At 39.2% G+C, this 27,670-nt stretch overlaps 1 protein-coding gene and 1 long non-coding RNA gene across 2 annotated transcripts in view; one reads left to right on the forward strand and one right to left on the reverse strand.

The window, feature by feature from the left end:
• The first annotated feature begins 1,757 nt into the window (after positions 1 to 1,757).
• mdga2a (MAM domain containing glycosylphosphatidylinositol anchor 2a) overlaps positions 1,758 to 27,670 on the forward strand; it is a 195,026-nt gene continuing 169,113 nt past the window's right edge. Inside the window, exon 1 of the mRNA XM_055044237.1 lies at positions 1,758 to 2,732. Within this exon, the coding sequence (XP_054900212.1) occupies positions 2,660 to 2,732 (73 nt within the window). The 5' untranslated portion in view covers positions 1,758 to 2,659. The remainder of the gene's footprint in view (positions 2,733 to 27,670) is intronic.
• LOC129369003 (uncharacterized) lies at positions 26,343 to 27,061 on the reverse strand. Its single transcript, XR_008606909.1, has 3 exons — positions 26,860 to 27,061; positions 26,511 to 26,772; positions 26,343 to 26,436 (listed from the first exon to the last, which is right to left on the reverse strand). It is a non-coding gene; the product is annotated as an uncharacterized LOC129369003 (long non-coding RNA).

Raw genomic sequence — 27,670 nt, forward strand, 5'->3', positions numbered from 1 at the left:
CAGTAAACTGTAGGACTCCTTATATGTGCTTGTTACTTACTCATAATGTGAAAAATCAGATCAACAGGTCTATAGTCTTTAAAGATGCATTGATGGGTTTTCTTCGGTATTGGAACAACGCAGGACTTATTCTACAAGACTGTAACCTTCCCTTGGTCTATCCCACAGAGTTTATCTGCAGAGGCCTTCATCTGGACACCATCTAGATCTGCAGCCTGGTTCCGGTTCAGTTCCCCCCATTAAGCCTGACTTCTAGAGACACAAATGTGGGACGTGGAGGCAAAGGGAGCGGCAGCACCTCCTGATTTGGTTGAAGACAAGCCTGTAGAAGCAGAAGAGCCAATGACTGAAATGGAAGATAAAGCATCTGAGGTTTGACAGAAAAGCTGTGGGTCAAAGGAGGATGGGACGTCTGTTGGCTGGAGAGGATGATGAGGTTGTTCCTGAACTGAACCTATTGAAGAATATGGTCAGTTCATTGGCTCTGTCTGGACTTTTATCTATCCAATTCTTCTTTTACTTAAAGCCTATGATCCTCTTCATCCCTGACCACACATCTCTGGCCATGATGTATGTAATGCCCCAGCTTGAAGAAGCTTAACAGAAATTACTTGCACCATAGTTGGAACTATGGTCACAACATCTGACATGTCAGCGAATGACATGTCATGCATTTTTCTTGCTTCAAATTGAATTACTCAATATTTGGAAGAGTGGAGAACGTAGACTGACAAACTTTGTTTACTTCTCCTGCAGCGTCTGCAGAGTTAAATCAACACTATGCAAAGTCTATTTGGTCCTTATCAGAATTGGTGTTAATTTCACTCTTTCAGAGTTATTTCAAGAAGAAATTGAGTCATTTTAACACTTGAAATATTTAAAATTACTCATTGTTGGAATAATCTGTAAGAGTTAAATTAATGCCAGTTCTGAAAAGGACCAAATAAACTCTGTATAGAGTTGATTTAACTGCAAAATTTGTTGTGTACCAAACTACAGTCATATAAAGGCAGACTACAATTCTTAAACAGCATAGAAAATCAACATCATTGTTCCCAGCAATAAGTTCTTCTTCTTGGGTCTTTAAAACATTTATGTTGCTTTTGACACAATCCCTATCAAAGTATTGCATGCGCATTCGGATTATCGTCTTGCTGTGATGGGACTGGGTATGCTATTTTGATCAGATGGTTATTAGCTGTATTAAACAGAAAGTCACTTTCACCAGTTTCTCCTTCATTTTCAAGCTTCTGGCATTCAGAGGTGAGTTTGCACAGACACAGAGTTTTTAAACATACTACATGTGTAGTATAAATGCTACAGGCGCACAATGGCAAAAAAATAAAAATAAAAATTGAATTAAGAATTGGTTTATGTTATATGGCCAAACTGCATTATGTTCTGATACTCCAATGAAACGAAAGACTAATACAAATAGTGTGATGGGGGAATTATTGTCCGTCATCAGAAACTTGTAAGAGACACTTCCGCATCCTGAAGAAGAATGGCGAGACATGAGCAGACAGAGCGCGTGCGTTTGCGGCTGTGATGGCAAAAGGTCTGTAAAAGCAAGATCCCCTGAATTCCAATGCTCCCATCTCTCCCATCTCTCTCTCTCTCTCTCTCTCTCTCTCTCTCTCTCTCTCTCTCTCTCTCTCTCTCTCTCTCTCTCTCAGCATCCAGCAGCTGCGCCTCTCTCATGCCTTTCCTGACGCCGAGTGAAGCCTCCCATACAGATGAGCACTGGAAGCAACGCACCTCTTGACGTAGCCATACAGACCGGTTGCGGTGCCACACTCGGTGTGCAGTACGTCCGTACAGCACGTATTGCGCAACGTGACTGATGCTCTGTACGGTGCCTCGGCACGGTGGAAACCTGAAAAAAAAGCGGTCTCGTTGGCCGTGGAGCTGTGGATCAAAACCCCGTCGGCCGACCGGACCGGAGGACCGGAGCCTCCCCTCGTCGTTTGCCACAGGGAGAGACGAGCCGACTCGCCGCGTCGCTCGTGATGTGACTCGGTAATTCGCGTTTGAACGTGTGGAGATAAGCAGCCTCTGAGGACTTCATCCAAAGGTGAAGACGGGGGGGTGGGGGGGAGAAAGAATCGGGCTGTTTGGCGGCGACAGGCGGAGTGATGAGCGCTTCATCTGACAGCTCGCAGCAGCCGACCCAGCATCCGCGGCGCGAGCTCTGACCGCAGCTGGATTGGAGGAGCCACGTCCGTGGGCGCCGAGCCTTCCGACAGAACCGGCGTGTCCCCCACTCGTTTCTGCTCTGCTTTTACTGAGTACTATTTAATACATTATAGGCCAGTGGAGGTAAGAGGGTGGTTTTGAATATACGTATATTTTATTTTTATTTATTTATTTCAAAGACCGGCCTCTTTGCGGTTCATTCCCCGCTCCTGGCCGCGCGTCTTGCCCGTCTGCCTCGTCGCATCTTGAGCGGCGTCTGGGTGCCGCGCGGCATTTTCGTTAATTCCCCAAACACCACAGCTCGCACTGAAGGCTAATTTACATCGTTTAACTCACCCTCTGTGAAATACACGGACTAGATTAATCGACGAGAAGTGCCGCGTCTATGCGCCTCCGTCGCACCGCCCCGGAAAGGACTTCTTGCCACTGAGAGAGCTGGATATGCAGAGATTAACGTGAAAGGATGGATCTAATGGTCGCTGTTTTGGGGCTGCTGGCGCTGCTCGTTGGAGGCATCAGCTGCCAAGGAGTGTACGGTAAGTCCCACATGTTTTTTTTTTCATGACCTTGTAGAAACAGCTGTCTTCCTATTGCATCCAGTGTCCTTTCACGCTGCTGTTATTTAGGGGAAATACACGTACGGTTGACATACCGGATCTGAAAGACCATATTCGAGATCGCAGCTTCCTAAATGTAGCCCCCCCTTTGGTTATACAGCAAATCGCGTGTGTGTGCAGCCCCCCTTTTTTTTCTGATCCAATCTAACACTACCCAGGCTCGGTGAGCAGGCTAAATTTAGCAGGTTACATTTATATGTTATTACAGAGAGGAACCCGGTTGGTCTATTCTGAAGCCTTCTTATTATTTCCCCTACCTTGCTAATTATGATTCAAGATAGCACACGTGACTCCTTCTCTGACATCAGGCCAAATGCTTTTTGTGGAAGTCATCATGAGGACTGTAATCTGTTGAGCAGTGGTACTTGGGATGCATCGTCATGAGTGACAGTCCTGTGTGTTGGATGTATCTACCCACCTCCTCCTTATGTCTGGCATCTCTGAGTCTCTTGCAGAAGAGATTCAGCTAAATCGCTGGTGTTATATTATGAGGACTTGTTGCAGAAAGGAAAGGTGGAGGGACATTCTCTCCACAAGCAGCTCAGAGGAACCAGAACATTCTGTCATAATTTCTAAAGGGAAAACCAGTAGCTGCTGCAAACTGCTGATGTTTAAACGATTGCTTTTTTTTGTTTGTTTATTGTTTTTTTTTTTTGCTAGTATGCAATAAGAGGTGAGCATCGTCATCTGTTGCTACTTGAATTCCACCACAAAAAGCAAACTCCTGCCCTGTGCCTCTGCAATTAGTGTCGCGAATTAAATCTGGTATGAATCGGTCAGCTTTGCCAGCAGAAGCAGCAATGACAGCAGCAGCTGTAGGAGGACTGCGAGGACAAAGTGATTCATGTGCACCGAGACGAGGACATGGAGGAATCCTTGAGGTGCCCAGCCCTTATCTGTCAGCACTAACGGTGGCTCTGACCAAAGCAAAGAGGCCCCACGGAGGGATGCTAAAGCCAGATGTGGAGACGTGGGGATTGTGTTAGAAGATTTTTGTCAGTGTGAGGCACAAGAACGGCCACAGTTAACATGACAGAAACCATCATGGGATCGCCAGGATTTTCCTTTTTTGTTTAAAGGCAGGTGATAGGCAGGACAGTAAAAATTGATGATCCAATTAGACTGTACTTCTTCTTACATCTACTTTTTGTGTATTTTGTGGCGCCAACTGTGATCTAGGTTGCTATATTTCAAGTCAGATATCTGAACTATGGCTTCAGATTACAGTTGATCACCCAACAGTTAGAAATTGAAAATTTGCTAAAGCTACATAAACAAGCTAGCTCCACTAACCTGAGTAAATCGAAGTGAATAATATCATCTTGAGGCACTTTTTTTTGTTATGAATTATAATAAGTGAACTAAACTGAAATGTAGTTTTTTGTGTACCAACTAAATACTCATGAAAAATCAAATCAATGTTTTCATTGATAAAAGGTGGGCAGTTTGAGGATACCTCGATAAGATGCAACGTGACATGATGATAAACTGCTTATTGTTGTAAATAGTGACTGTATGTGTGGGACAACAATGCTGGTTTGTGATCTGTGGCAGGTGAGGTTTCTCCCATGGTACCAGTTTTCTCTTTAGGTGAAAATCAGAAATCAGATTTGCATATATATAAATATATATATAAATGTATATATACATGACTTTTTTTCAACTCATAACTTTGAAATTATAAGTTGTGAAGGCAATTTGCATTTCAGTGGCATTCTCAAGTCTAGACAAGTGGTGAAAATATTTTAAGTTGTCAAGTGATGTACACAAAAAATAGATTGCACTCATTTCAGCTAATGGGTGTGAAAACAGTCATTAAGGCTTGAGCCTTAATTGGCTTGAGCTGGAAATTGATTTTTGCGTGTAACTTTAGTGCTTTGCTATTCTCATCAAACATCGGTCGAGTTTATATGTATTTCTTTTTCAAAGGCTCTAATTAGAATATGTTTGGCCAGTTTTCAATTTCCGGGTTGTGGACAGCTTTGAGAAACTGTACCTATTTTTGGCCTATTTTGATTTATCTTTAACAACTATCACATAGCAAAAATATATAAAATATTTTGCTGTTTGTGTGATAAAGTTGCTTTGAAAGACAATTTTAATAACATTTTAAAACAAACAAAAAGTACAAATCAGGTCACAGTTTAAGATTTCTGTAGTAAAACCACAGCCACCGTGTGTGTTCCCAAAAATGTGGGAGTCTGTGAGATTTTTAAAGACATTCACCAATATGCATTGTGGTCTGTAACAGAAAAACTTTGTTGTACTTAATTTAGCCTTTTTGTTATCTGTTGAAAATCTTGTTCTCCCCCGGTCTGAATGAACTGCAGACGTCTCTTAAATACAGTTTCTTTTTAAATAGCTCGTCATATCTCTGTCCTTATTGGCACTTTATTGTAAACATCTAGCAGATACTGAAAATAGCTAACTTTAAGTCTTCTTCCCACAAAACAAAGTATTTTTTCCACAAAATATGTTGCTTAGACATGGTAGCAGATTGGAAGAAATCTGGATTTTTGACTTTCCAGTTGGTCAGTCGTTGGCCTAACTAGGGATCGACCAGTTGGATATTTAAATATGTAAGTTGTCTAATCTTGCATGCAGTCAACTTCAGCAAAGCAGAATTGCAAAGAGTATTGCAAACCTCTCAAAATATTTTCTTCATTGCTCTGTCACTCAGAAAAATATGATGTACTAATCAAATTTGGTGTTCAGAATAATCGGTAGGGGTAATGTTTCTGTCATGAATGTAATTTATTGCTTCTCTCTACTATGTGCATTTAAAAGTATTTGCCCAGAAACATGATTGCAAAAAAGCCCCACAATATCAAATAAACAGTCAGAACTGAAAAATAATATATTGAAAGAAGCATTTATTAATAAACACCACCTTTACAGTATAAGCTGATTAGAGTCAGTGCATTCCTGGCTATTTAACAGGGCTCAGGTCACAGCCTCTAAATCCCTGCCCTCACCTAGCTCAATATTAATTTTTATGACATGAAATCATCAGCTTCCAACAGACATTGAGAACTGACAGGCTGACACTAAGCATAAGAGCCGATACCGTGAACGTCCGATAAAAGCCGTTGATCCTTGGTGTAAGCATGCTGTCCGTGCCACCACGTGTGAGTGGATGAAGATGCAAGCAGATTAGAATGGAATCATATCCCATAATGCTTGATGTGATGTTACTAGAGTGGTATGTGTGGACTTGTGGCTATGTAGCAGCAGCAGCAGCAGCAGAAGGGACAGGGGATGAGCTAGAGAGGTGGGGGGAGCACCAGATGGAACTGTTTGGGCATTTAACTCTCAGTGTTTGCATGTATGTTGAGCAGCTTGAAAAATCCCTAGAGCAAAGCCAATTCCTCTTTTATTCATCAATACAGTTTCTTAGATTCTCCTGGTTATGTAGAAAAAAACAGGGTTGTTTATAAAATGGAAGGGCTACATTCTCTACCTTGTAAAGCATATTCTGTCAAATGAAGAGGAACCACTGGTGAAGACCTGTATGTGCCTTATGTTTACTGTAAGCCTCCAGGGGAGCTGTCTGTATACAGCAATTTATTGGCATGGCTCAAAAGTCAACATTTATTATTGATGGTTTCAAAACATTTACATTTATGTACTCTTGCCTCCCAGTGGATTCACAGAAGGTTTAGACATATGGTGGGTGTGGGAATTCAGCATCACAGGTGAAAAGCAGTGGGTGAGTGACTATGATATGAGACACAATAGGATGGGATTTCTATTTTGCTCATGGAAAATTGTCTTTAAGTATACATATTAGTCTTTGGTTTAAAAAAACAGACTGCAATTCATGCTTTTATAAATCCCCTTTAGGATTTTAGAAAGAGCTTTTTGAAGTTTCTGACATGCTAAGTAGTCTGTATTTGGTAAATACCTACAGAGCAATTTAAGAACTACTTCTTTTCTTACTTCAAAATAAGAGTCTCAACTCAAAGATGGTGTCAAGCTTAAAGGACTAACCTACTTATCCACGTCTTATTATAGCTTGTATTTATGTCATCAAACCAAGTGATAACAACTGCACTTGATAGCAATTTAATTTTGACGACTAAAGATTAACATTGAACTAACTAATATCTGGTCAACATTTAATATCAGAATATCTTACTGGTCCATTCCTAATTTAATACACTGTACTTGTACTTGTTTTGCATTTAGTTACCATTGAGTTTCTTTTTGCCACTCGACTTTATAGCATTTTGTTTTGTTGCATTAACTCCATATTTACCTTCTTTGGTTTCTAAATGGACCCTTAAGCAGCTGAGTGGGACATTTAGTAAATTTTCTCTGGTTATTTTTACCCACGGGGATCACTTGACGCCATCTCCATTGACTAAATGGTGATATCATGATGCAGTAATGAAGAAATCACATAGCAGTGTGTTAAGTGGTGCTGCCATAGTCATTAAGGAGAATTGATGAAGGCTAGTCATCCCACCATGACCGCAGGCCAAAGCGAGAGAAAGTGAGTTTCCACTAAAGTACCAGCATGTGTTTTTTCTCTTTTTCTTCCAACCTCCGTTATCTTTTGCAGGATTTTTCCCTCCATGATGCTTTTCTCAATATACATTTCATATATAGATTGCTATATCACATTGAACTCTACTCAGCATTGTGCTGTCTTTGCTTGGTCAAAGCAGCTTTTTAATTGCATCAAGTCAAAATATGTGATCGAGTTAACTACCCCAAATAGCATTTGTATGTAATGGTAGTGACAGCTAAAGGGGTGTAAATGTTAATATCAGAAAGCTGCAATCAAACATGAGTTTTATGATTGCACGAAAATGTCTTTGCGCTTGTTACTTTTTCTGGAGACGTACCGCCTTCACGATGTTCCCTTTGCATCAAAGTCAGTCAGAGACAACCTCCATGGGATGCACAGATGTCCTTGATCTCATTTGTGTTGTGCTGCTGAAGAGGGAGGAGAAAAAAAAGTTCCTCTTGCCTTCTCCCCACACAATTCCACTTCTGCTTCCCTTTTTTCGCTGTCTTACTCCTTCTGTCTCCTGCTCCCTCTCGTTTGCATTGAAGTCCAAGCAATTGCTGAGGTTCCCTTTTCATGAGCCCCGGTTCAGACGCTTTGGCTTCTAAGCTATGCAAATGCATTCTGCCAGTGAAACTAAAGCCGTCTTTGTTGGTTCTCAGAGGCCTCCTCCACAGAGTCCTTCATCATTCCTTTGGATCAGGACCCTTACATTTCCCACAGTAATCAGATCGCAGATAACTCTGTCTCTTCTCCTCCTGCTCAAAGTTCCTATTTCCTTGCCTGTCTTTCCTCTGCCCGGCTCTTCCTTCATTCCCCTCGGGGTAACAGCCGACGGACATCTGCAGCTTTCGTCGGGGGACAGATGAAGATATGCAGCTGGGTAGAACACAGAACAAGGAATTTGTTGCAGTGGGACATTTAGTTGAACAACTCAAGGATTACTTTGGACCTCTCAGAGGGGCTTCAGATGGGACCAGTTTGATAATTTTGAATATTGCTCCTCTTTGGAGCCTACCCTCTGAGACTAGTACTCGACATACACTGCAGAGACACTCCTTGAGTTTTAAATCAAACACTCTTCTGCTGAGTTTAGCAGATACAACAGTTAAGTAATCAAGCACTGAGTGGTTAAGATAAAAAATAAAAAAATGTTTCTGCTTTATTGCACTGTATTTTTTAACCCAACTCTAATTTGGCTGTTATTTCTTCTATTTCTTTTAAATTAAGGTTGACTCCACCAATTAATTATGGCATACAAATTAGCAGATAAGCCTGTGTTTTGGCACAAACTTTAATAAAATAGCTCTTCACTTACAGTAATTCAAGAACATTTTGTTTAATCATGCCGTTTGTGGGCCTGTGCTAAAATACAATCGGTGACAGCAACATGAGAGTTAGATTTTACAGTAACTCCTGTTACTCTGTTGCACATTTGTATGTTGGCATTATCTTGACATGGATCTTGAAGCAAATAAATGAAATGCATTTTGTGAAACATCTGGTGATGTCATGGGTTTTATCGTTTTGTGCAGCGCCTGCGTATTGAGATGCAGGCATGTAAAGTTTACAGTGTTGTGCTGCATCAAGACAAGATAATGCTCAATGACTTTGTGGGCTGTGATTGGGTGAAAGCAGGCGAACACCCTAAACAAGTGTGTTCACAGCACACTGTCATATGTTCACAGCACACTGTCATATGTTGCAGCAATCCTAAGAGATCAGTTTTCAGAGGAAGCTGACATACCTAGAGAAATCTACACATTTATACGAAGAATATAAAAATCCATACAGAAAGCCTCTGGGTAAGGTTCAAGCCCAAGGCGAGAAAGCAGTGTTTGAATTTGTTTTGCAGCAGTGGTACATATACATGCTATATGTTGCTTCATGTGACCAAAATTTTCAATATGTTTAAAAAATCTGTGGGATGCGTCTATGGTAGACTTCGTGTTGTCCCTACTTCAGTATCAGATGCATAAGATAGTGATGCCAGGGCATTTTTTACTCTAGACGGTGTATTTTGTCAAGGCAGGACATAGTAGTATATCAGAATCTTTTGCAAATCGACCTCTACATTATCTGCACTACAGTATAACAGAGCTGCACAGGCTGTTATATTAATCCAATATTAGTTTATCTTTTACGTTAGGTATTGTGAACAAATAAGTGTTACTGTTTATTTGGTGTGTTTTGCATCAGATTAACCCTTAAACTGACAAAAGTTCCTCAAACTTATATTCGTCACACACAAAAAAAGGGAAACAAATGTTGGACCAAGTCACCATTTAAAGATCATGGACCTAATAAAGGTTGATGAGTTATTTTTTCACACACAGGATTTGTTTAAATATAAAAAGTTGATATTAACACTTTCTGATGTAATTGTCTGATTATATTAGTGTTTATTCATTTGGCACTGTTGCCTCACAGCGAGAAGGTCATCAGTTCAAATCTCAACTGGGGCCCTTCTGTGTGTGGTTGGCATGCATGTGTGGGTTTACGCCGGGTACTCCAGTTTGCTCCTACAAACAAGAAGCAGCTCTAAATTGAGCCTTCCAGCATATATGGTTGACTGTTGACTTTTCAAAATAGTTGTCAAAAAAATAAGGAAAGAAAAAAAAATACTGTTAATTTGCAACATTTTATAATGAAGACATTTGCATCCCTGGGTAAAAATGAATTGTTTGTGAGTTTGATAGCACATGCAATTCCCCCACAGTGCTAAAGAATGCCTCATTTTTTATAAACGATAAATTTATAAAATACTTTCATTCGTCTATTATGAGGATTTGGATGAGGTCAGAGAGACTATTTACCTCTGGATCATTCAATGCTAAAGCCACATGTTGCAGACCAAATAAGCTTATTATAATGGGTCTGGCTGCCTAGATGGTAAAGCTCTCATCCCTCAACCCTGAGCTACTTGTCCCCCCATATAAAGCAGAGAACATAAAGCTGCTGCTAATGATCTTGCATTCATTCATTCATTCATTAAGCCTTTTCAACTGACTACCTGAAATATCACCATGTACTGATTTATTTAGATATTTTGTAATTCTAGGATCCCTAGACTGAACAGAAGCAGATTTTTCTTAAGTCTCTAGGTTCTGCTGATGGAAGAGGCCCAAAGTATTTCATCTTGAAGATGCATATGAAGTCAACATTCGCATAAATGCAAAACAAAGTGAAAAAAGATAAAGTGTAGCTATGATGTACTAGTATGTCTTAAAAAAATTTAATATTGCAAATAAGTGTAACTGTATTTCTGTGAGCTGCCAGGCTTATAATAATGCACAGGAGGAATCTCTCTGTTATTAGACTCATACGAAACGATATACATAATAGGTTCACGACATTCTAGAAAAACTTGACTTTACATTTCTTAAACTTTGCACGGACAACATTGATTATCATCAAACTACAAGTGCCAACTACTCTCCTTCACTGTCACAACTCTGTCTGAATTTTCTAATTTTGGTGACTAAGATCAGAAGTCACCTAAATATTAGTGAAGACAATTTTGTTGTGTCTCTATGTCTGCCCAATTGTTTTTGTGCTTTGCCCACTGGACAACAGTGCTACCTCAAAAGCCGTGATCTCATGGTGCTTCTTCAGTTTTCGTTGACCAGTACATAGCAGGAAGTGGTAGAGGGTCAGTGCTGCATTTTAAAATTATTGTTATTGCTATGAAATTGTCGTCGCTCCGGCAGTTTTTCCCATTAACAGCTCTTTAGACTTTCGAAATGCCATTGACTATTTCAAATTCTTTTATAAAAGTATAAATTATATATTTTGACTATTGTTTCATGAAGGCAGCTACAAGTTAATTGTCGTCATTTAACATTCAACTCAAGTGCCAGTTTATTAAATATTCAGATCAAGATGAATATCTCCAAATGTCACCCATGCTACTGCTAACTTTATCTCATGCTTGCAGGAAGCCTTTTTATGGAGGGATTTCATTTATCATACAAAGGTTAATTTCCTCAAGTTGACTGACACATGGTTCAACCGCAATTAAGAGCTGCGATTAATTGCAGCGAGAGTTTCTCAGTTCAAGATGAATGTGAGGTGAACAGTGCTGATGGAGTTGTGTCCTGAAAGCGAGCAGACAGCAGCTCTCTGGGGTCAAACACACTTTGATACTGCAGTGCAATGCATTGACCTTCCATGAGAGGGGGTTTGTCTGCAGACTGCAAGATAAAACTGGAACTGTTTCAAACAAACTTCTTTTTTTTTAATTTAACCTGTATTTAACCGGAATAAAACTTCTTCTGATCAAAGATCTATTTTACAAGAGCATGCTGACAAAAATACAGTCAAAATGTGTGTTGTTATACTGAGATTCTTTTCTAGTGTCATGATACTCATGGGTCTTGACAGGTTTTGAGTCATGGTTGCTTCGGAGGTGTCTGTAAAGCTAAACAAATTGTAAACTTCAAACTCTGTTGCCTGCGACAGGCTGGCGACCTGTCAGGGTGAACCCCGCCTCTCGCCTGGAACGTAGCTGGAGATTGGCACCAGCATCTCCCATTCCCACCAGGGACAAGGGTGAACAGAAAATGGATGGATGGAAACTCTGTTGCTTTTGATTCATTTTTGGTTGGAATTTGTGATGAAAATAGCCATATCCATCCCTTCAAAAAGATAATGACTGTTGAAAGCAGATTCATTTTTTTTTGTCCTGCTAATGTTATGTCATAATGTTTGGACTATTGAGTTCACTTCAAATAATTCCTCCATAGCTTTGAAAAATAAATAAATAAATAAAACTGTGGAAAAATTATTCAAAATGATCTTGTTTGTCAAAATGTCCTTTTGAAACATCTGATCTGTGTTCATTTGTGTTTTTGTTAGTTTACCTTTATTTATTTGCTGGCTGTCGCTTTTTCCATAAGTTAAATGGGAATGTGCACTAAAGCTAACTAAAACGAGTAACCGGACTTGTCAACAGGCTAATCTCTTCAAAATGTTTGCCAAAAAGAACAGAAAGGAAATAAATGTAATTTTACTTACTTCTCCTCTAGACAGAACCCGAGCCTGGAAAATGGCAGGTGGAGCGTTAACTTCAAATAGGCAGGTTTTGTTTTCCTTTTTTGACTTCTAGAGTAATTTGTTACAAATAGGCTATGTAGCCATATTAATGCGTGAATGCATTACAATGTGTGTGTTGGGCCTTGTGTGGGTCATACGCGCTGTTTTTTTGCGCCGCGAGCGTCGCTCCCGGCTTATTTGTATGGGTCAGGAACTGACCATCGGGTGCGTGGTGTCACATCGTTTCTTTGTGCTATGTGCACTGTAGTTGTGTGGCTCAGGTGCATTGTGCTGGTTTTGTGCATGCCTTGCGTTGGAGATGTGGTTGATCAGGATGGTTTTTGTCTACGCCCTCCAATAATATCCTGCAGGCGTCCCTCGCCTCACACCAGGTTCCTCAGTCTCTCTTTCGTTGTTGCTTTCAATGTCACTTTCTTCTTGAGTTTGTGGTGTCCTCTTCATCACGAATCAGTCCAGCCTTTTGAAACCTGTTGATAAAAAGCCATATATTATTGGCAGTGTTCAGAGTGTGTGAACAAAGTAGCGGATTATAGGCTGGAAATTATGGTAGTTAGGTTAAGAATAGCTGCGCAGATTTTGATCCTTTGTTTTGGAGTGAATAGGACAATCACAGTTATTACAATTGTTTGATTGCAATCATGTGAGCTGACTCCAGTTATTTTTGTTTTATCAATTTGCATAAATTGACAAAACAATTTATGCAAATTGATAAAACATTTGCAGAAAGAGAAACATTCCCATCCCGATTTTCTCTTCACTTTGTGTGTCTGATCTGACGTAAAAAATTCTGCAGCATGAATGACAGTTTTTATGATTACTCAAGGTCTCACAAGTCAACATGTGTATAAAAAAACGATTGAGCAGAAGGGAGTTTTGTGTGAGGAACTGCACTGCCTCATAAAAATATTTTTTATGATAACCCTGTTGCAATGTAAACATGTTTTATTGACATGTATGTTTCCTTAAATGTTTTTGTGCTGGATTTTTATTACAGTCCATAACCTCAGTCATGTTCAACATCTGTACAGTTCTCAAGTTTTTACATGAAAACTATGTATCATTTTTCTTCCACTTCAAATTACACACTGCATTTGTTATCCTGTCACATTCAATCTCATTGAAATATGTTGTTCAACGCAGGAATAGTCCAAGAAGTAGGAATAGCTTTGCAAACCACAGTAGTCCTTAAGAAATAGCCGATTGCTAAGATCCTGTTATAAAGTGTGTGGTGCATTTTTGTTTTATATCTTGGATTATCATTTCTCTGACTGGCATCTCTTCAGATCCCAGAGAATTATACATGCGAGCCAGCTTCAAAGTGACGCAAATGATGAAAGGGTCTCATTGAATATGAATGTCTTTTCCCGTCTTCCTGCGCTGCTTTCACTCAATTGAATTGTCTGAGCTAAGTCAAACTGGCAGGACCTGCTTTTCCACATATGAGGTACAAGTCTCAGCAGTCCCCCCACAGGTAGCTGACAGGAGCAACGGGGCGCCTTTTAGCCGAACTGCGGAGGGAATACTAAAAAAGCAAGAGGCACGGCAGGGGGTGAGGCGGGGATTGCTGCGTCGTAGCACCCACAAGAGGCTAATGCCAACCTTCAACTCTGTCACTTCAGCCCACACAGGCATCCTAAGTGTTGCTCCTGTGAAGTGATGTCTGTTGTCATGGTGACAGTATGTGAGCCCGGCATCGTGCGTCCTCTGACTTCCTTGTTCTCTCCTCTGCCGCCCACCCCCTCGCTCATTCTCTTTCTCTCTTCTGGTACGCAGGCAAATCAAACGCTGAAACAAATGTGAAGTGATTGCAGAAAGCAAATGTTCCTCACCGCAGCCACCCAGTTGTGCATGAAAGAAGATGAGATCGCAAGCATGGGAGAGGCGGGGACGGATAGGGACGGAGATGGGCGGTAGGCACGCGAGGAAGGTTAAGGCTGAACGTGTCCCTTTAAAAATCACCACCATCTCTTTGCTGCAAGGCAGCTGTGGGAACTGGGTCCCCACTTATCTTTGCTGCAAATAATGCGTAAGCTTTTCTGACAAGCAGAAACAGCAGTGGAGCAAATGCGTTGACAGTGACGCCCTCAGTAGTCCTCGGCAACAAAACCAGCGCCAAACAGTCAGTCAGCAAGAGACGGAGACGTGTTGGCTGGGGACTGGGGTTGTTGGACACTTAAAAATGATAGTTTTGGAGACAGTTGCAACATTTCTTACACTTTCATCTGGTGTGGTTCTCTTTCACCCTTCACTGAGTCAAAAAATCCTTTTGTAAAACCTGAAAACACAAAAAGAAGATATGAGCACAGCTTCTTTCTTCAAGAAATGTAAATAAAATTAAAGTGGTGTGAAATTTTAGTGGTTGCAAGATTTCTCTTTTTGTCTTTGGTAAAAGACTATGTGGCATTTCCCCCTCTGGTGCCAGATACACAGATTTGTTTTAACCAGAATGTGCTGTGGTATAGTCCACTTCTGGCTTTAAGAGCGGACTCCGGACCACTTGGCTTTCACATTTGCATTTGAATTGTGCCAGAGATTGCTTCAACCGAACCGAGCAGTACTTTTCCCAGACGGTTGGATGTGCCTCAAAGTTCTGAACACGATGATCTGGTCGGTTTACATTGTCTTTTAAAAGTATTTAACCAGATTTTGTCTCGTTTTGCAGTGTTACAACTGCAAACTGGAATCTGGATTTGTTGCTTCTTCTTCCTTGCTACTTATTTCAACTTTTAAGTCTTGGCACAGATTCTAAAATGGATAAATGTCTCATCTTTTCCAAAATAAAAAACAAACAAAAACAAACTATTGTTTTGACCTAAACATTCAGCCTGGCATTTTTTTTACATTGTCATGTTGAAAAGTGAACCTGGCCCATTTGCACGTCTCTAACAGATTTTCTTTTAGGAATGTCTTAGTTGTATTAATTTCCCTATCAATATAGATCAACATCATTTAGAGTTTCTGCCATACCTAGCATTTTACATCAAGACCAAAGTGTTTTGAGCATAGCTGACCATAGCACCTTTTCTTTATGTTCAGGGTGTAAACAGTAGTTCTGTTCAGTGATCCAGGAGGGATTATCAAAGCTTGCAGCATTGCTTGAACGGTAAATCTTTATCCAACATTAAACTTCTCCAGAGCTTTATGCCTGACTTGTCAAGCATGTTCTCTGATCTTAACAACCAAGGCCTTCACTGAACAGCTGTACTTACACACAGACTTGATTTTAACCTGGCTTGTTAAAATAAAGGGAACTGAATTCAAAAGAACACCACAGGTTTCACGTTTTCTTTTCGGAAAACATTTGGAAAAACACGCGACACCTTCCATCTGCTCTACAGGTGGATCGCCTTTTGTTTTGTTTTGTGACATAAAATCCTAATCAAAGACAGTAAAGTTTGTAGTAACGACACAACTACGCTATGTTTGTGAAAACATCCATGCTATATGAATACTTTTTCAAGGCGATGTTTATGCACTTGATTTTGCTCGTGCAGCAATTTTCACTCTGCAGAAGTATCATTATGGAATGTGATTATTCTTTTAGAAAGATGCATTGTAATAGCCAGTGTTTTAAATGTCTTTCTTCATCTCCCGTTTAAATTTAGTATAAACCAGGGGCTGTTGCACCCTTGAGGATACTATCAAATCCTGTATTGTCAGTTAATGGCTTCCTGTGGTGAAGGAAGCACACTTATCTGAATCAGATCAAGTACTTTTCCTCTGAGATTCAGCTCAGTGGTAAAGTAATTCTCAAAATTTAACACAGATTTCTAAGTTCTCATCCGATTTTGAACATTTTCTGTCTTTCCTCATCTTTATGCATGCCGCTACGACAACAAAAGCGTTGCAGTTGATGACTGTTTCTACCTTGAGGAGTGTTTACTCGGCGTGATGTTTAGAGCCTCTTGCCTCAAACCAACAAGATGCAAAGCTCAGGAATAGTTTTCTTTCTAATTACACAACACAAGATTGCCTAATAAAATTGGAAACTAATTCCCTCCAGTCGCAAAACCTCTTAGATACTTTCTGCGGGAAATAAACTTCGTTTGAGAAGTGAAGAACTTTGTAGGCCTCAGAAATCTCCGGAACGTTTCCTCCTTTTCTAGACATATGACTCACAGATTGAGTCTTGCTGCGTTACCAGGGTCTCAACATGGTCTGAAACTTCAAAATTTGGCTTTCAGTTCTTAGCTGTCCAATTTTGTCTCTTGACCCAGTCTGTGTGTGCCAGCTCAGCGTGAGGTGTGCTTGATATGGATCATTTTCTCCAGGCCTCAATGAGGCTTGAATCATTTATCAGTGGTACACATTTCTGCTTATGAGCCAATTACTTTTAGTGTACAAAAACAGATATTCGTTTCTATTTTTTTCTTCTTTTTTGCGGTTGACAGATCAAGTAATTGTATAACGTTTAGTAATGTTATCCTTGCCTTGCTAATCTTATTTTTTGCGTTAGTTAGAAATATGTCAATTGACTCATTTAAAATGCCTGCTGAATGGGGTAATTTCAGTAAATAGAAAAGGCATTGTAGTTGGACATCTGTTGTTTTATTGTAATTTTGGACTCCTCTGATTAAAGGAGAGATACTAGTCATCCTTGAAGAAGTTAGAATAGGTTTACGAGCTTTACAAAAGATCTTTATTACATTTTTTTTTTTTTTGCAAAAATGATTCTCAGATAATGAAATGTCATTTAGCTTTTTTTAGGGCTTACCCACCATTATTTACATAAACTTGTGTTTCTTTCACCCACCGACTCAATGTTTACACTTTATACACATGAAAATGGCTGCCAACAGATGCCCAGTTGTCTTTTACCCTGAGTTAGTACCAGTTGCAGAAGAAATGGTGCCTTTTACACAATCATCAGGGATGCAGAAAGCAGTTTTATAATGACAAGGCAACCATCCCGCAATCCCTGGATCGGTCAAGTGGAAGAGTCGGCCTGACCCCGCAATGGCTTTTGAGTTATCTTTTTTTTTTTTTTTCCTTCTTTTTTGACAAGCTAGAACTGCAGGAGGATTTTATCTTCAGATTTGCAACGAACAGCAGGGACAAAACAGAACTTTCCAACAGTCAAGGTTTGCTGGTAAAGCTTTTTGTGAGTCGTTTGATCACGAAACAGATCTGCAGTGCCATGCCAGAATGCACTGCAGATCTATTGTGTGTAAACTACAATTTTCTTTTGCAATGTAGCTTGGAAATTGCCATTAAAAAGTGATATGAGGCCAAGCAGCTCTGTTCTTTGTGTCTGCATGGAAACTAGCTCAGAAAATGTACTCATCTTCAAACAATGGAGTGAAGCTCCGCTTGTGTTGCTAGGTGATTACGACTTCATAAGCGAGAGGTTTTCATAAAGGTTTTTCAGATAGAAACAAAATATGTAGATATTGCCAAAAAGTGACAGGGTGTTTTGTTTTTACCTTGTAGATAACACCATTTCTAGAAGCATTAAAGACCCAATTGAACAGAAATGTGCAAAAGGACAATTTAGCATTTTAGGTCCCCTTTATTTGAGCAAATTCATCAGTTGTGAGACATGATCTTGAAAGAATAAAAAATGCACCCAATTAGGCAAACTTGAATAAAAATACTACACTTTTAACAGAGCCACAATGTTTAATGAATAATTTTAAGGAAATGTGGGGCGCCCCTATGATTCAGAGAGCAGGGCGGAGCTTGTGGAGGAGCTCAGTTTCCTCTCTGATAAGTTGCTTTCTGCTGTTTCTATTTGCTGTAAGATTATCTACCAGAGGGCACTGGAGTCACATTTCAACATTTTTAACTTTGACCAGACTGTAACTCAAGCTCCACAGAACTGCACACAACTTCCTGCTGAAGGGGTGCTGTGGTGGTGCAGGGGCTAACGCACATATGGAGGTCTTAGTCTTTAACGATTCCTGGCCTGGTGACGTTTGCTGCGTGTCTTCCCCCTTCTCTCATTTCCCATTTCCTGTCCATTCACTATCACAGTGCAGCTGGTATCACAGTCTGTGTGCAAGCCCTATGACCAGGTCATAAAATCAAACACTGTGGGATAAGATTAATAAAGGTACATTTCACTGCTTTTGAGAGCAAACGTCACATATAATTGGTAATACAGACACTGGACATTTAAAGTCTAAAGACAGTAATGTTACATATGTGATGGAATGACACACTTGGAGTTGAGAGGGAATAAATCACCTGAACTAGTTTGCTTTTAATAAGGAATATTGTTCTGTTTTTACTGTGTCTTTTAGTTCGGACTGCCGTGAGGTGTTCAGAAAAATCTTATTAAAAAGTAAAAATTCCACTAAAATGCAGTGAGCGGTGATAGAGTGGTTCGATCCAGAATTCAATTTCTGTGTGGATGTAATCACCCAATGATTGCTGGAGATAGGCACCAGATCACCCCTGACAACCCAGCAAGGATAAGCGGCTTCAGATGATGGATGGATGGTTTTGTATTTTATGTCATTTTTCTTTATACTATTTTATCAATTTATTTTTAGGCATTTTCCAAAACCGTTTGATAGGGGACAAGCATTAAAAATCTGCCTTGTCTGCATTCGGCTTCACTTGCATCTGTAACTCAGCAGATTCACCAATGCAAAATTTCCCTCTTCTGCAAATACAATTAAGAAAAAGAAGAAATCTTGGCCCGTAGGATACAAAATGTTCAGAACTGCTTACACAAACACCCAGCTGATGGTCACGTTTCTAAGTTCTCTCTGGTGAAGATTTGCGCTCTAAAGCAGCTCTCCTCAAAAGCCATATTTGCAGCTTATGTTGACCTTCTGCCCTGTTTCATTACTCCTGCTCTTTGGCCTGCCTTTATTTACTATTCTCTTATTTTTTCTTTTTTCTATGCATGCAATCGTGTGAATATCATGTTTTTTCAGCAAAGGAATTAGAGAGGGATTTTAAAACCTTTAATGTCTAGACAGCCCTCATTTAGCAAGCTAATATCTGAGGCTAAATTTAGACCACATTAAACTCAGGCAGATTAGTCGCTAAATCTTGCTACTGAAAATAACAAAAAATATATATATTTACCTGAAAGTCTTGAGTGTATTACATCAAAAGCATTATGAATTATTATTCAGTAAGCGAGATGGGGTTTGTAACCCGCAACATGAGTCATATGACATTTTATCATTCAAATTTTATACTATTGAAATGGCTTGTCGGAATTTATTTATTTTTATTTATTGTAATGTTTTTGGGGTGGATTTATAACCATAACAGTTAAAAAATACATTTATATTCCAGTCAGGAAACATAACATCAAAATGGTGATTAGACTTGTCCCTTTATATTTTACCAATGTGATTTCCTCAAGCAGGTAAACATACATTGGGATTATTGAATTTGAATCAGAGCTCTCTTTAGGTAGCTAAAAAGCTTTTCTGAGAGATGATTTTATTTTAACTAGATTTTTAAAAAATCTAGTTTCAAAACCTAGCAAAAGTTAGCGAGTGTTAAACTGGACATCAATAGCTGAGGGATGGTTGTTTTAATTGTGTGTTTTTCATGGAGATATGAAAAAGACTTGTTAAACGTTTTGTTAACATTACATTTTTATCTGTACAAGTCAAAGTTTTGCAGAAGTCTCAACTAACATCTATTCCAATACATTCCAAGTAAAGTCTGCCAGTGTTTTAACTATGTGTAGCATTATATTCCCCACAGTGACAATGTGTAAATTAATGCCACACAGATATCTCAACTTTTCAGCTCCAGAGATGTGCTTCAGGCAATTTTATCACACTAATAAAATGAATGACGAATCAGTATAATTAAAAATCTACCACAAAATCGATTTGCTGCAGCATGCGGTGAAGTATGATTTCCCACTGGCCTGTAGTCCCCTAAATCACAGGGAGAGGAAATTTGAAACTTCTTAACCTGTTAAGGGGCCAGTGTGTAAAAAAAAACAAAAAAAAAACAACCTTTACAATTCATTAATTCTAGGAAATTGTTTTTATTTAATGAGCTACTGTTTGCTGTGACACGCAATTGGTTTGTTGATGTGGGATCTTGTTGTTATTAAAGTTTCTTGCCGGGGTTATTAAATGACGAGCGATGTGAATTTTGCATCAAAATTCAGAAACTTCAAAACAGCTTTGAAAAGCACCAATGGACCTCAGCATATTAACGGTTCTGCATTTGCTTTTGGCTGATCAGACAAACCAATGCAAATCCGGTAATGCATCTCTGAAAACATTAGTAAAGATCTTCAAAGAGGTGGAACCTGGGCGATGTTTTCCTGATTGCTATTCACATTTATATCATAAATCACATATCAACACATGCTGATGGTATTCATGAATTCTGATGCAGCAAAGGCAGAATGAAAAAAAAAATTGGCTTCATCCTCTCTGTGGTGAGAGCCCTCCTGCAGTGGGAGACTTACATGTTGATATATTCGTGGGCGAACTTGTGTGATAGCGAATATCTGTTTGTGTGTGCATTCCCCAAGGATTTCTGTGATGCTACCGAGGTAATTGGATGTTTGACGCCCACCAAAAATCCCCTTTAGCCCTGGGCGAGAGCTTTCTCAATCCCAGCATGCCTCTGTGGAAAGCACAACCCAAAGGAAGGCTTATTCTTTCAACTGGCAGACATCAAATGGTTCCCTGTTCTCCACATCACAGCCTTCGTGTCTCTGCTCCGCTGGCATCACAGGAGCCCATTAGATTCTAATGACATGACCGCATGGACACATGAACATAGAGCTGAGGACTCCTATCCTTATACGCCAAGATAGGTTTTAGTTTTCGTTGGCAGTAATTGCAGAAAGATTGGAGAAACCAGTTGTTTGTCAGGTAGATTTAGTTCTTCTTAGGGAAGATTTATCTGGAGAGTTAATTAACCCTAATGAATGAAGATGTGGCCTATTTAAGCCCTGGAAAAGCGTCAGAATTTACCTGTAGTCTTTCAAGGCATTTAAAACAGCTTGCAAGTTCACTCAGCATTAACAAAGAAAGCCAGGAGAATGTGTAATTAACACATTTGTACAGTATTGGATTATCATAATGCATATTCGTCTTGGCTCCCTGTGTAATACAGCATGTAATCTAGATTTAAAACACCGGGAATACTTTAGGACTGTATCTGCAATTAGATTTTAATTATCTACAATGAAGTTGGCAAAGATGTTTGCAGTTTTAGTAAAACTAAAACTGATAATAATCTTACAGAATTATTGTATGATGGACCACTTTCTTTTTTTTGTTTTGTCTGCTTGTGTTTTTTTAACTTGGTAATGTCATTGAAACATATGTGACGGAATGATGCTGAACCTGCATCATCCCAATAAATGGCAATATAAAAATGTAACTTATCAGAGAGGAAATGGCATCTCCCAAAACCAAATTCTGCACAACCTTTTTTCTCATCAATTTAACATGATTGTAATTTGACCAACGCATTTAGCAAAATGTTTCTTGGCAGTAGCGATTTGTGCACACATGCTTCCAGTGTAGCCAGATTTAGAATGCATGCGCCTTCAAAAACCAAACATTGCAGAAGACTGAGGTACATTTTTCCTCCCACATTGACATAATGAGATGTGAGTAGAGATCATTCAGTTCAATCCACAATCAAAACAACATAAGTCATAAAGATAGTCTAAAGAGTTAAGCATGTTTAAGGCAATCTCAGATTTCACTTAGTGTCTTAAAAATACTTGGTGCCAAATGAAAATGTTGCCATTAAGCTTTTCATTTGGTTTACTTGTTTAAAGAAATTGCAAAGAAAATTCAAGTAGAAACTTTCCACAAACTCACAAGTTCAATGGATGCAAGAATTGTGCAGGTGATAGAACAAATCCTATGTTAACATGTAAGCCGGTCTGTTAAGATGTTTTGGATTGAAATAGCTTTTGATTTTAGTACATGTGACCAGTTAATGCTGCACAATCAAAGAATGACCGTTTGCAGTTCTTTATAATCCATAAAATGTTTAGAAAATCTGCTGTGCATAATCATTTGGAACAGAGCATTTTGAGTTTCATATTTTTTAAATAAATACTGTTGTCATGGGGAGCTTTACTCAGTAAAATATGATTTATACTGTAATAGTTCATGACTTGAAAATAATGCTGACCATCATTTGCATTGCAAAATCTGCGTATATATCACTTGCATAATAGTTTAGAACACGGTGGATTGCCTCATAAAATAACACAAAATGTCTGATAGATTCCTTGAAAGGCACAGTTGATTTGTGTCATTCTATTTTGCATCAAGGATTTACTTTTTAAAATGCAAAGAAGCTGTAATATTAAATTCCCTGACATAAAAGGAGGATCTATTTAGAAAGTGTCTGTTCTGGGTTTAAAAAAGCAAAAAACAAAAAAACATTCTTAGGCATGATGGGCAGTGTCTTGCTGAAACTATCATGATCTCCACAGCTGCATGAATATGACACCTCTATCTGTACATGTCATATTTGCGCATGTGTCTGTGGATAAATGCGTGTCTGCAGGCTTTTGTGAGCTTTCTTCAGTCCAGTGCTCTGACCCCCTGCTGAATCACATGTGCACTGGCAGAAAAAGAGAGAGATCTTCCTTTCCTCTTCCTTCTCCTCCTATTTATCCATCTTCATTCATCTCTGGGTATTTTCGTGACCTTGTTTTTGAAGTTACATAATACTCTGCTTGAGGTTTGAGGTGGAGGGCAGGGGGTGTAAAGGCAGCGGTGGCTGGAGGCAGGACACTGATCTAAACTGTGATGACAGCTCAGGCTTTCTCCCTCTCACCTCTTCCACGCTCTTTGTGGGGAGGTGAAAGTGTGGTGACAGGAAGTAACCTTAAAGACAGCGGGGGAGCTCGTCATGGGCGCAAACACGGTTTACTGAAAGCAAGATGGGTGAATAAAAGATCATCTCTCTCATGAACCGTGCAGTTAATTCCCACATGGATGGAATAACAAAAAAATGAAAATCCAACTTACGCGGGTTGGGTTTCGGTTTCTGCATGTTTTCCTCCCCTGGTGTCTCCACCTGAAACACACACACACTGAAAATAAGAGGGCTTCTGACTCATTTATTAAACCATTAAGCAGCTTGTTGTACATGTTACAAGGTTATTTGCTGCTGCAGAGGTGGGAGTAAACAATGATGATAACGCCATTAAAGCACCAGGAGCAGAAAAGCTTTGTGAATTGCACAATAGTTCAAGTGATGATGGAATGTATTGAAATCTGATAAGTTATGTGGTTATTGTACTGATAAAATGCCCATGCATTGCTTCAAAATGTTAATGTAAATCTTATTTCACCAAATTAAACTTTTATGACCTCAAGATGCATATGAAAGTAAACTCTCCAACATTCTTTATTATGCACTGTTTTCCAAATTATTATGCAAGTGAAATATACTCAGATTTTCTTAAATGGTCAATGCAAATGATGGTCAGTATTATTTTCAAGTCATGAACTTTTACAGTATAAATCAAATTTTACTGAGCAAAGCTCCCGATGACAACAGTATTTTGTTCTATAATAAGCAACTCAAAATGCTTTGTTCCAAATGACTCTGCACAGCAGATTTTCTAAACATTTATGGATCTACCACCAATCCACTACTGCGTCCATCTGGACCACCCAGAGCTGCATAGGAGTGTGTTTGAAAATGAATCTTCATGTACGGCTCGACCCACTGTGACTGTTTCTGCTTGTGAGCTCTGGTCAGGGGGTTAGTAGGTTCATGCACTGCAAGCCTCTGGAGGATCCTCCACCTTGAGGATCCAGAGGCACCAGCAGCTTCAAATAACTGTTTACTGCTTTGTAAGGACATTTTAACAGCTGCTCTCTTACAAACGCTCTTGAGAACGCTTTTTGCAAGCGTTCTCATTTTGTCATGAACTTGTCTAACAGAAACCTTCCTCATGATGCCTTCATCTGTACAAACCCATCTATGTTCTGAATCAGCCACAAATCTCTTCACAGTACAACGACAAGGCTTCAGTTTTTGTTAAATATCTAATGTTTTCATACCTTGTCATACAGCACAACACTATCTGATTATTATCGTCAGCAGAGAACCTTTCTATTTCCATATTGCTTGAAACCTGTGGCCTGCTTAATAATGTGGAATCTCCTTTTTAAGTAGATTTTCTTTAATTGAGCTCACCAGACAAACTAATCAACCCAGTTCTCAGAAATTAATTATAGTGATTCAAAGAGCCCTGACACACAATACCATCTATAAATTTAATAGCACAACAAAAAATTTAATTTTTATGACACTTAAATTCAAGTTGCATAATAATTTGGAACATGGTGTATTTGGAAATCTGACTGTGTTTTGTGCTACCTTCTAAGCTTTTTTTGTACAAAATAACAGATCACCTACATCTTTTTGGTGTATTGCAATTATATTTACAATCATGGTCATATGGAGTCTTGTCTTTTACCCCAACATTTTGGAGGGAATTGTTTACATCTCAGGTGTGAAACAGAACATGTTTGTTCTCTGACAAGGTTATTCAGTCATCACAGTCTGATGTGTTGGACCAGAGAGGAACTTTATGACAGCAACCCTCCAAGAGTGGAGTTTGATATCCCTAGATTTACATTGTGGCAAAACATTGGCAGGCAAATATATTTTATATTTCTGACATTTTCTTTAGATGACTGACATCCTTGCAAAATCCAAAGGACAATCGGTTTCTGAATATTAAAGTTATTAAGTTATTTGTTGTACAACAAAGGTCTGGCTTTGGTTATGAATAACGGTAAATAATAATTTAGGACAATTATTAATAAAACTAGACATTTAGATTAACTTGGAAGTATTTATGTCCATGACATACGATGTCTGTCTTAAGGTGGTTAGGTGTAAAATGTACCAGGCTTCTTGTCAGTTCTCTTGACAAGGATAGAAGTTTGGCTAGCCAAAAGTTATTGGCAATCAAAGCCCATAGAAGTTAATATTTGACTGATTCTCCCTTGCATTGTGGTGAACCCACCGTTTGAGAGAGTATGAGATGAGATCCACTGCACGCTACATTAGGCTGCTCCTTCTAACAGAGGCTAAAAATGAATCTGATTTACGACAGTGTATTCCTTTCTTCAGGCTTCATTGAGAATGTGTCGATTAACGCCTCTCCTCATTATGTTAGCTCAGCGTTGTTAAAAGCTGTTTTCAGTCTTTAGCTAAGATTTGCTAAGCTTCCTTTTTATTTTCTCTGAGTGTATCTTTTTTGTAATGCCTTGTTATCAATGCTCCTACAAAGCAATGTAGACCCACTTTCCCAGAAACAAGCAACATACGATACAGTCTGTTTTGCTTTTTGCAAGCGTTCTCATTTTGTCAGATTTGTTTCTGTCTGCAGTTACTGGCATCTTCAATAGAGCACAGAAGAAAAAAAACCCATGAAATTAGATAATTAGAAAATAGACCATGTTCTGGCCCTGAAAAATAAAAAGTTATAATAGCTGATATTCACGAGACAAAAGGCGGAGGTTACTCATGTTGCTCTGCAAAGCTTTTAAAACTCATTTAAACCTCACCAACCCACGCAAAGATCAGGACATTAAGCTTCCATGTTAATATTCCAAATGTTCTGCACTGCATTTCAATAGAGCTTCTCCATACGAGCACTTATTTGACATTGATGTAGCTTTTTCTCTGGTTGACTACATTCTAGATGGATTATTAATGATTTTTTTCTTGGGTTTATGAGTCTTAATGTATCGCCTTAATGCACTTCCTTCATTAGCTGACATTACCTTTATGGTTAAAAGCACTTTGTTATCATTGTTGCTAACAGAGGATTGCTTTGTGCAGTAAATGTTTTATTGCGTTGCAGCAAAGTTTTTTTTTTCTGTGAATCTACTTAATAGTAGCTCTTATTTTCTTTAGAGACATCTCCCTCTGGACAAATGTTAACTGGCTTTCTGTTTTTGTCATATTGGGAGTGAATAGTTAGCCCAAATGCAGAACACACTCAGGGGAAAACTGTAGTACAGAAAAAAAGTGAAGTTTATTGAAGACACTGCTGCAGAGCACTGAAGGCTCGGGTCGATCCAGGGAGAAAGGCGACAACAGGAAACAAGCGGTTCACTGGAGGGGCAGAGTAGATGGTGAGTTCAAGGTTCTAGTAAAATATTGCATGTGAGGGAGGGAACAAGTCTTACTTGAAGGACCGCTGGGTTAGCGAGGTGAGGGAGTACTGAAATGTCCGGGGTTTACGGTTCTCAGTGGTTCCAGGTCGCGGTGATGTTGGCTGGCTGAAATCCAGGAAGAAACGGGAGCACGTCGGAGGGCGGACAGGTAGGCTAGAGCGGCGGCGGTAGAGAAGCAGTACGACTGCCAGTCGTGGGAATCTGGGAGGAGCTGGATGGTTCACGGATGGAGTGAGTCTGGGGGCTCGGACAACGAGAGGCCAGGAGGAAGCACCTGAAGGCGAGAAAAAACAACAAGGAAGTTTTCTTTTTCACTAGGAAACAGAGTAACAGAAGCAAGCTTCTAGGGGCTTGGAGCTACCATGACTGGCTAACACTCAGGCGCCGAAGGACTGGCAGTCTGCCTCTCTTGAACGTCTCGTTGATGAGCTCAATTCGCCTCAGGTGTGGGATGACGTCATCCTCGCCCTCCGACCAAATGGAATAGGCTCCCTCTAGTGGTGGAAACAGAACCAGTGCATACACAAAAACTCCACAAGGAGCTGAAAGAAAACCCCAGAACATGACAGTTTTTAACATTAAAATTAGAGTATTACAACAACTTTAGCACTTTGATAAATGTTTTGGTGTGGTATATTAGAAGAATAAAACCTAGTATTCACTTGTGATAAATATGAAGCAATTTTAAGAAGCTGAAATTGCAGGAAGTTGTACGTTGGATTTGTTTTTTCCTTCAAACAAATTTACACAAAGCAATATTAGGTTGTTTCTTAATCTGTCCATGCATAAATCATATAAATGTCTTAAAATGGAATTAAGTTTTTAGAATAAACATATATATTTACAAATACATTTATTTTTGAACAATCTTCTTGAAAGCGACTGGTATTTAGGTGTAAATCTGAACTAATGATGTTCCCAGTTTCATGCATGCTTCTTACTGAAGGAGTATCGTTAATGTCTGTGAATGACAAAGAAACCCATATATTTATATTTGGCTATGAAAGTTTATTTAAATTACCACCAAATTTTAGTTAATTTCCCAAAATATTCCTTTATTTTCATAATTACAATAAAAAGCGTCAAATTTGGAATATTTGCAAAATTTCCATGTTTCTGGAAATTTATTGGAAACTTTCTGCCTCATTATGATCTGTCAAAAGGCCAACCGT

The sequence above is a fragment of the Poeciliopsis prolifica genome, unplaced genomic scaffold (assembly GCF_027474105.1).
Source record: "Poeciliopsis prolifica strain line A6 unplaced genomic scaffold, Auburn_PproV2 SCAFFOLD020, whole genome shotgun sequence".
NCBI lineage: Eukaryota > Metazoa > Chordata > Actinopteri > Cyprinodontiformes > Poeciliidae > Poeciliopsis > Poeciliopsis prolifica.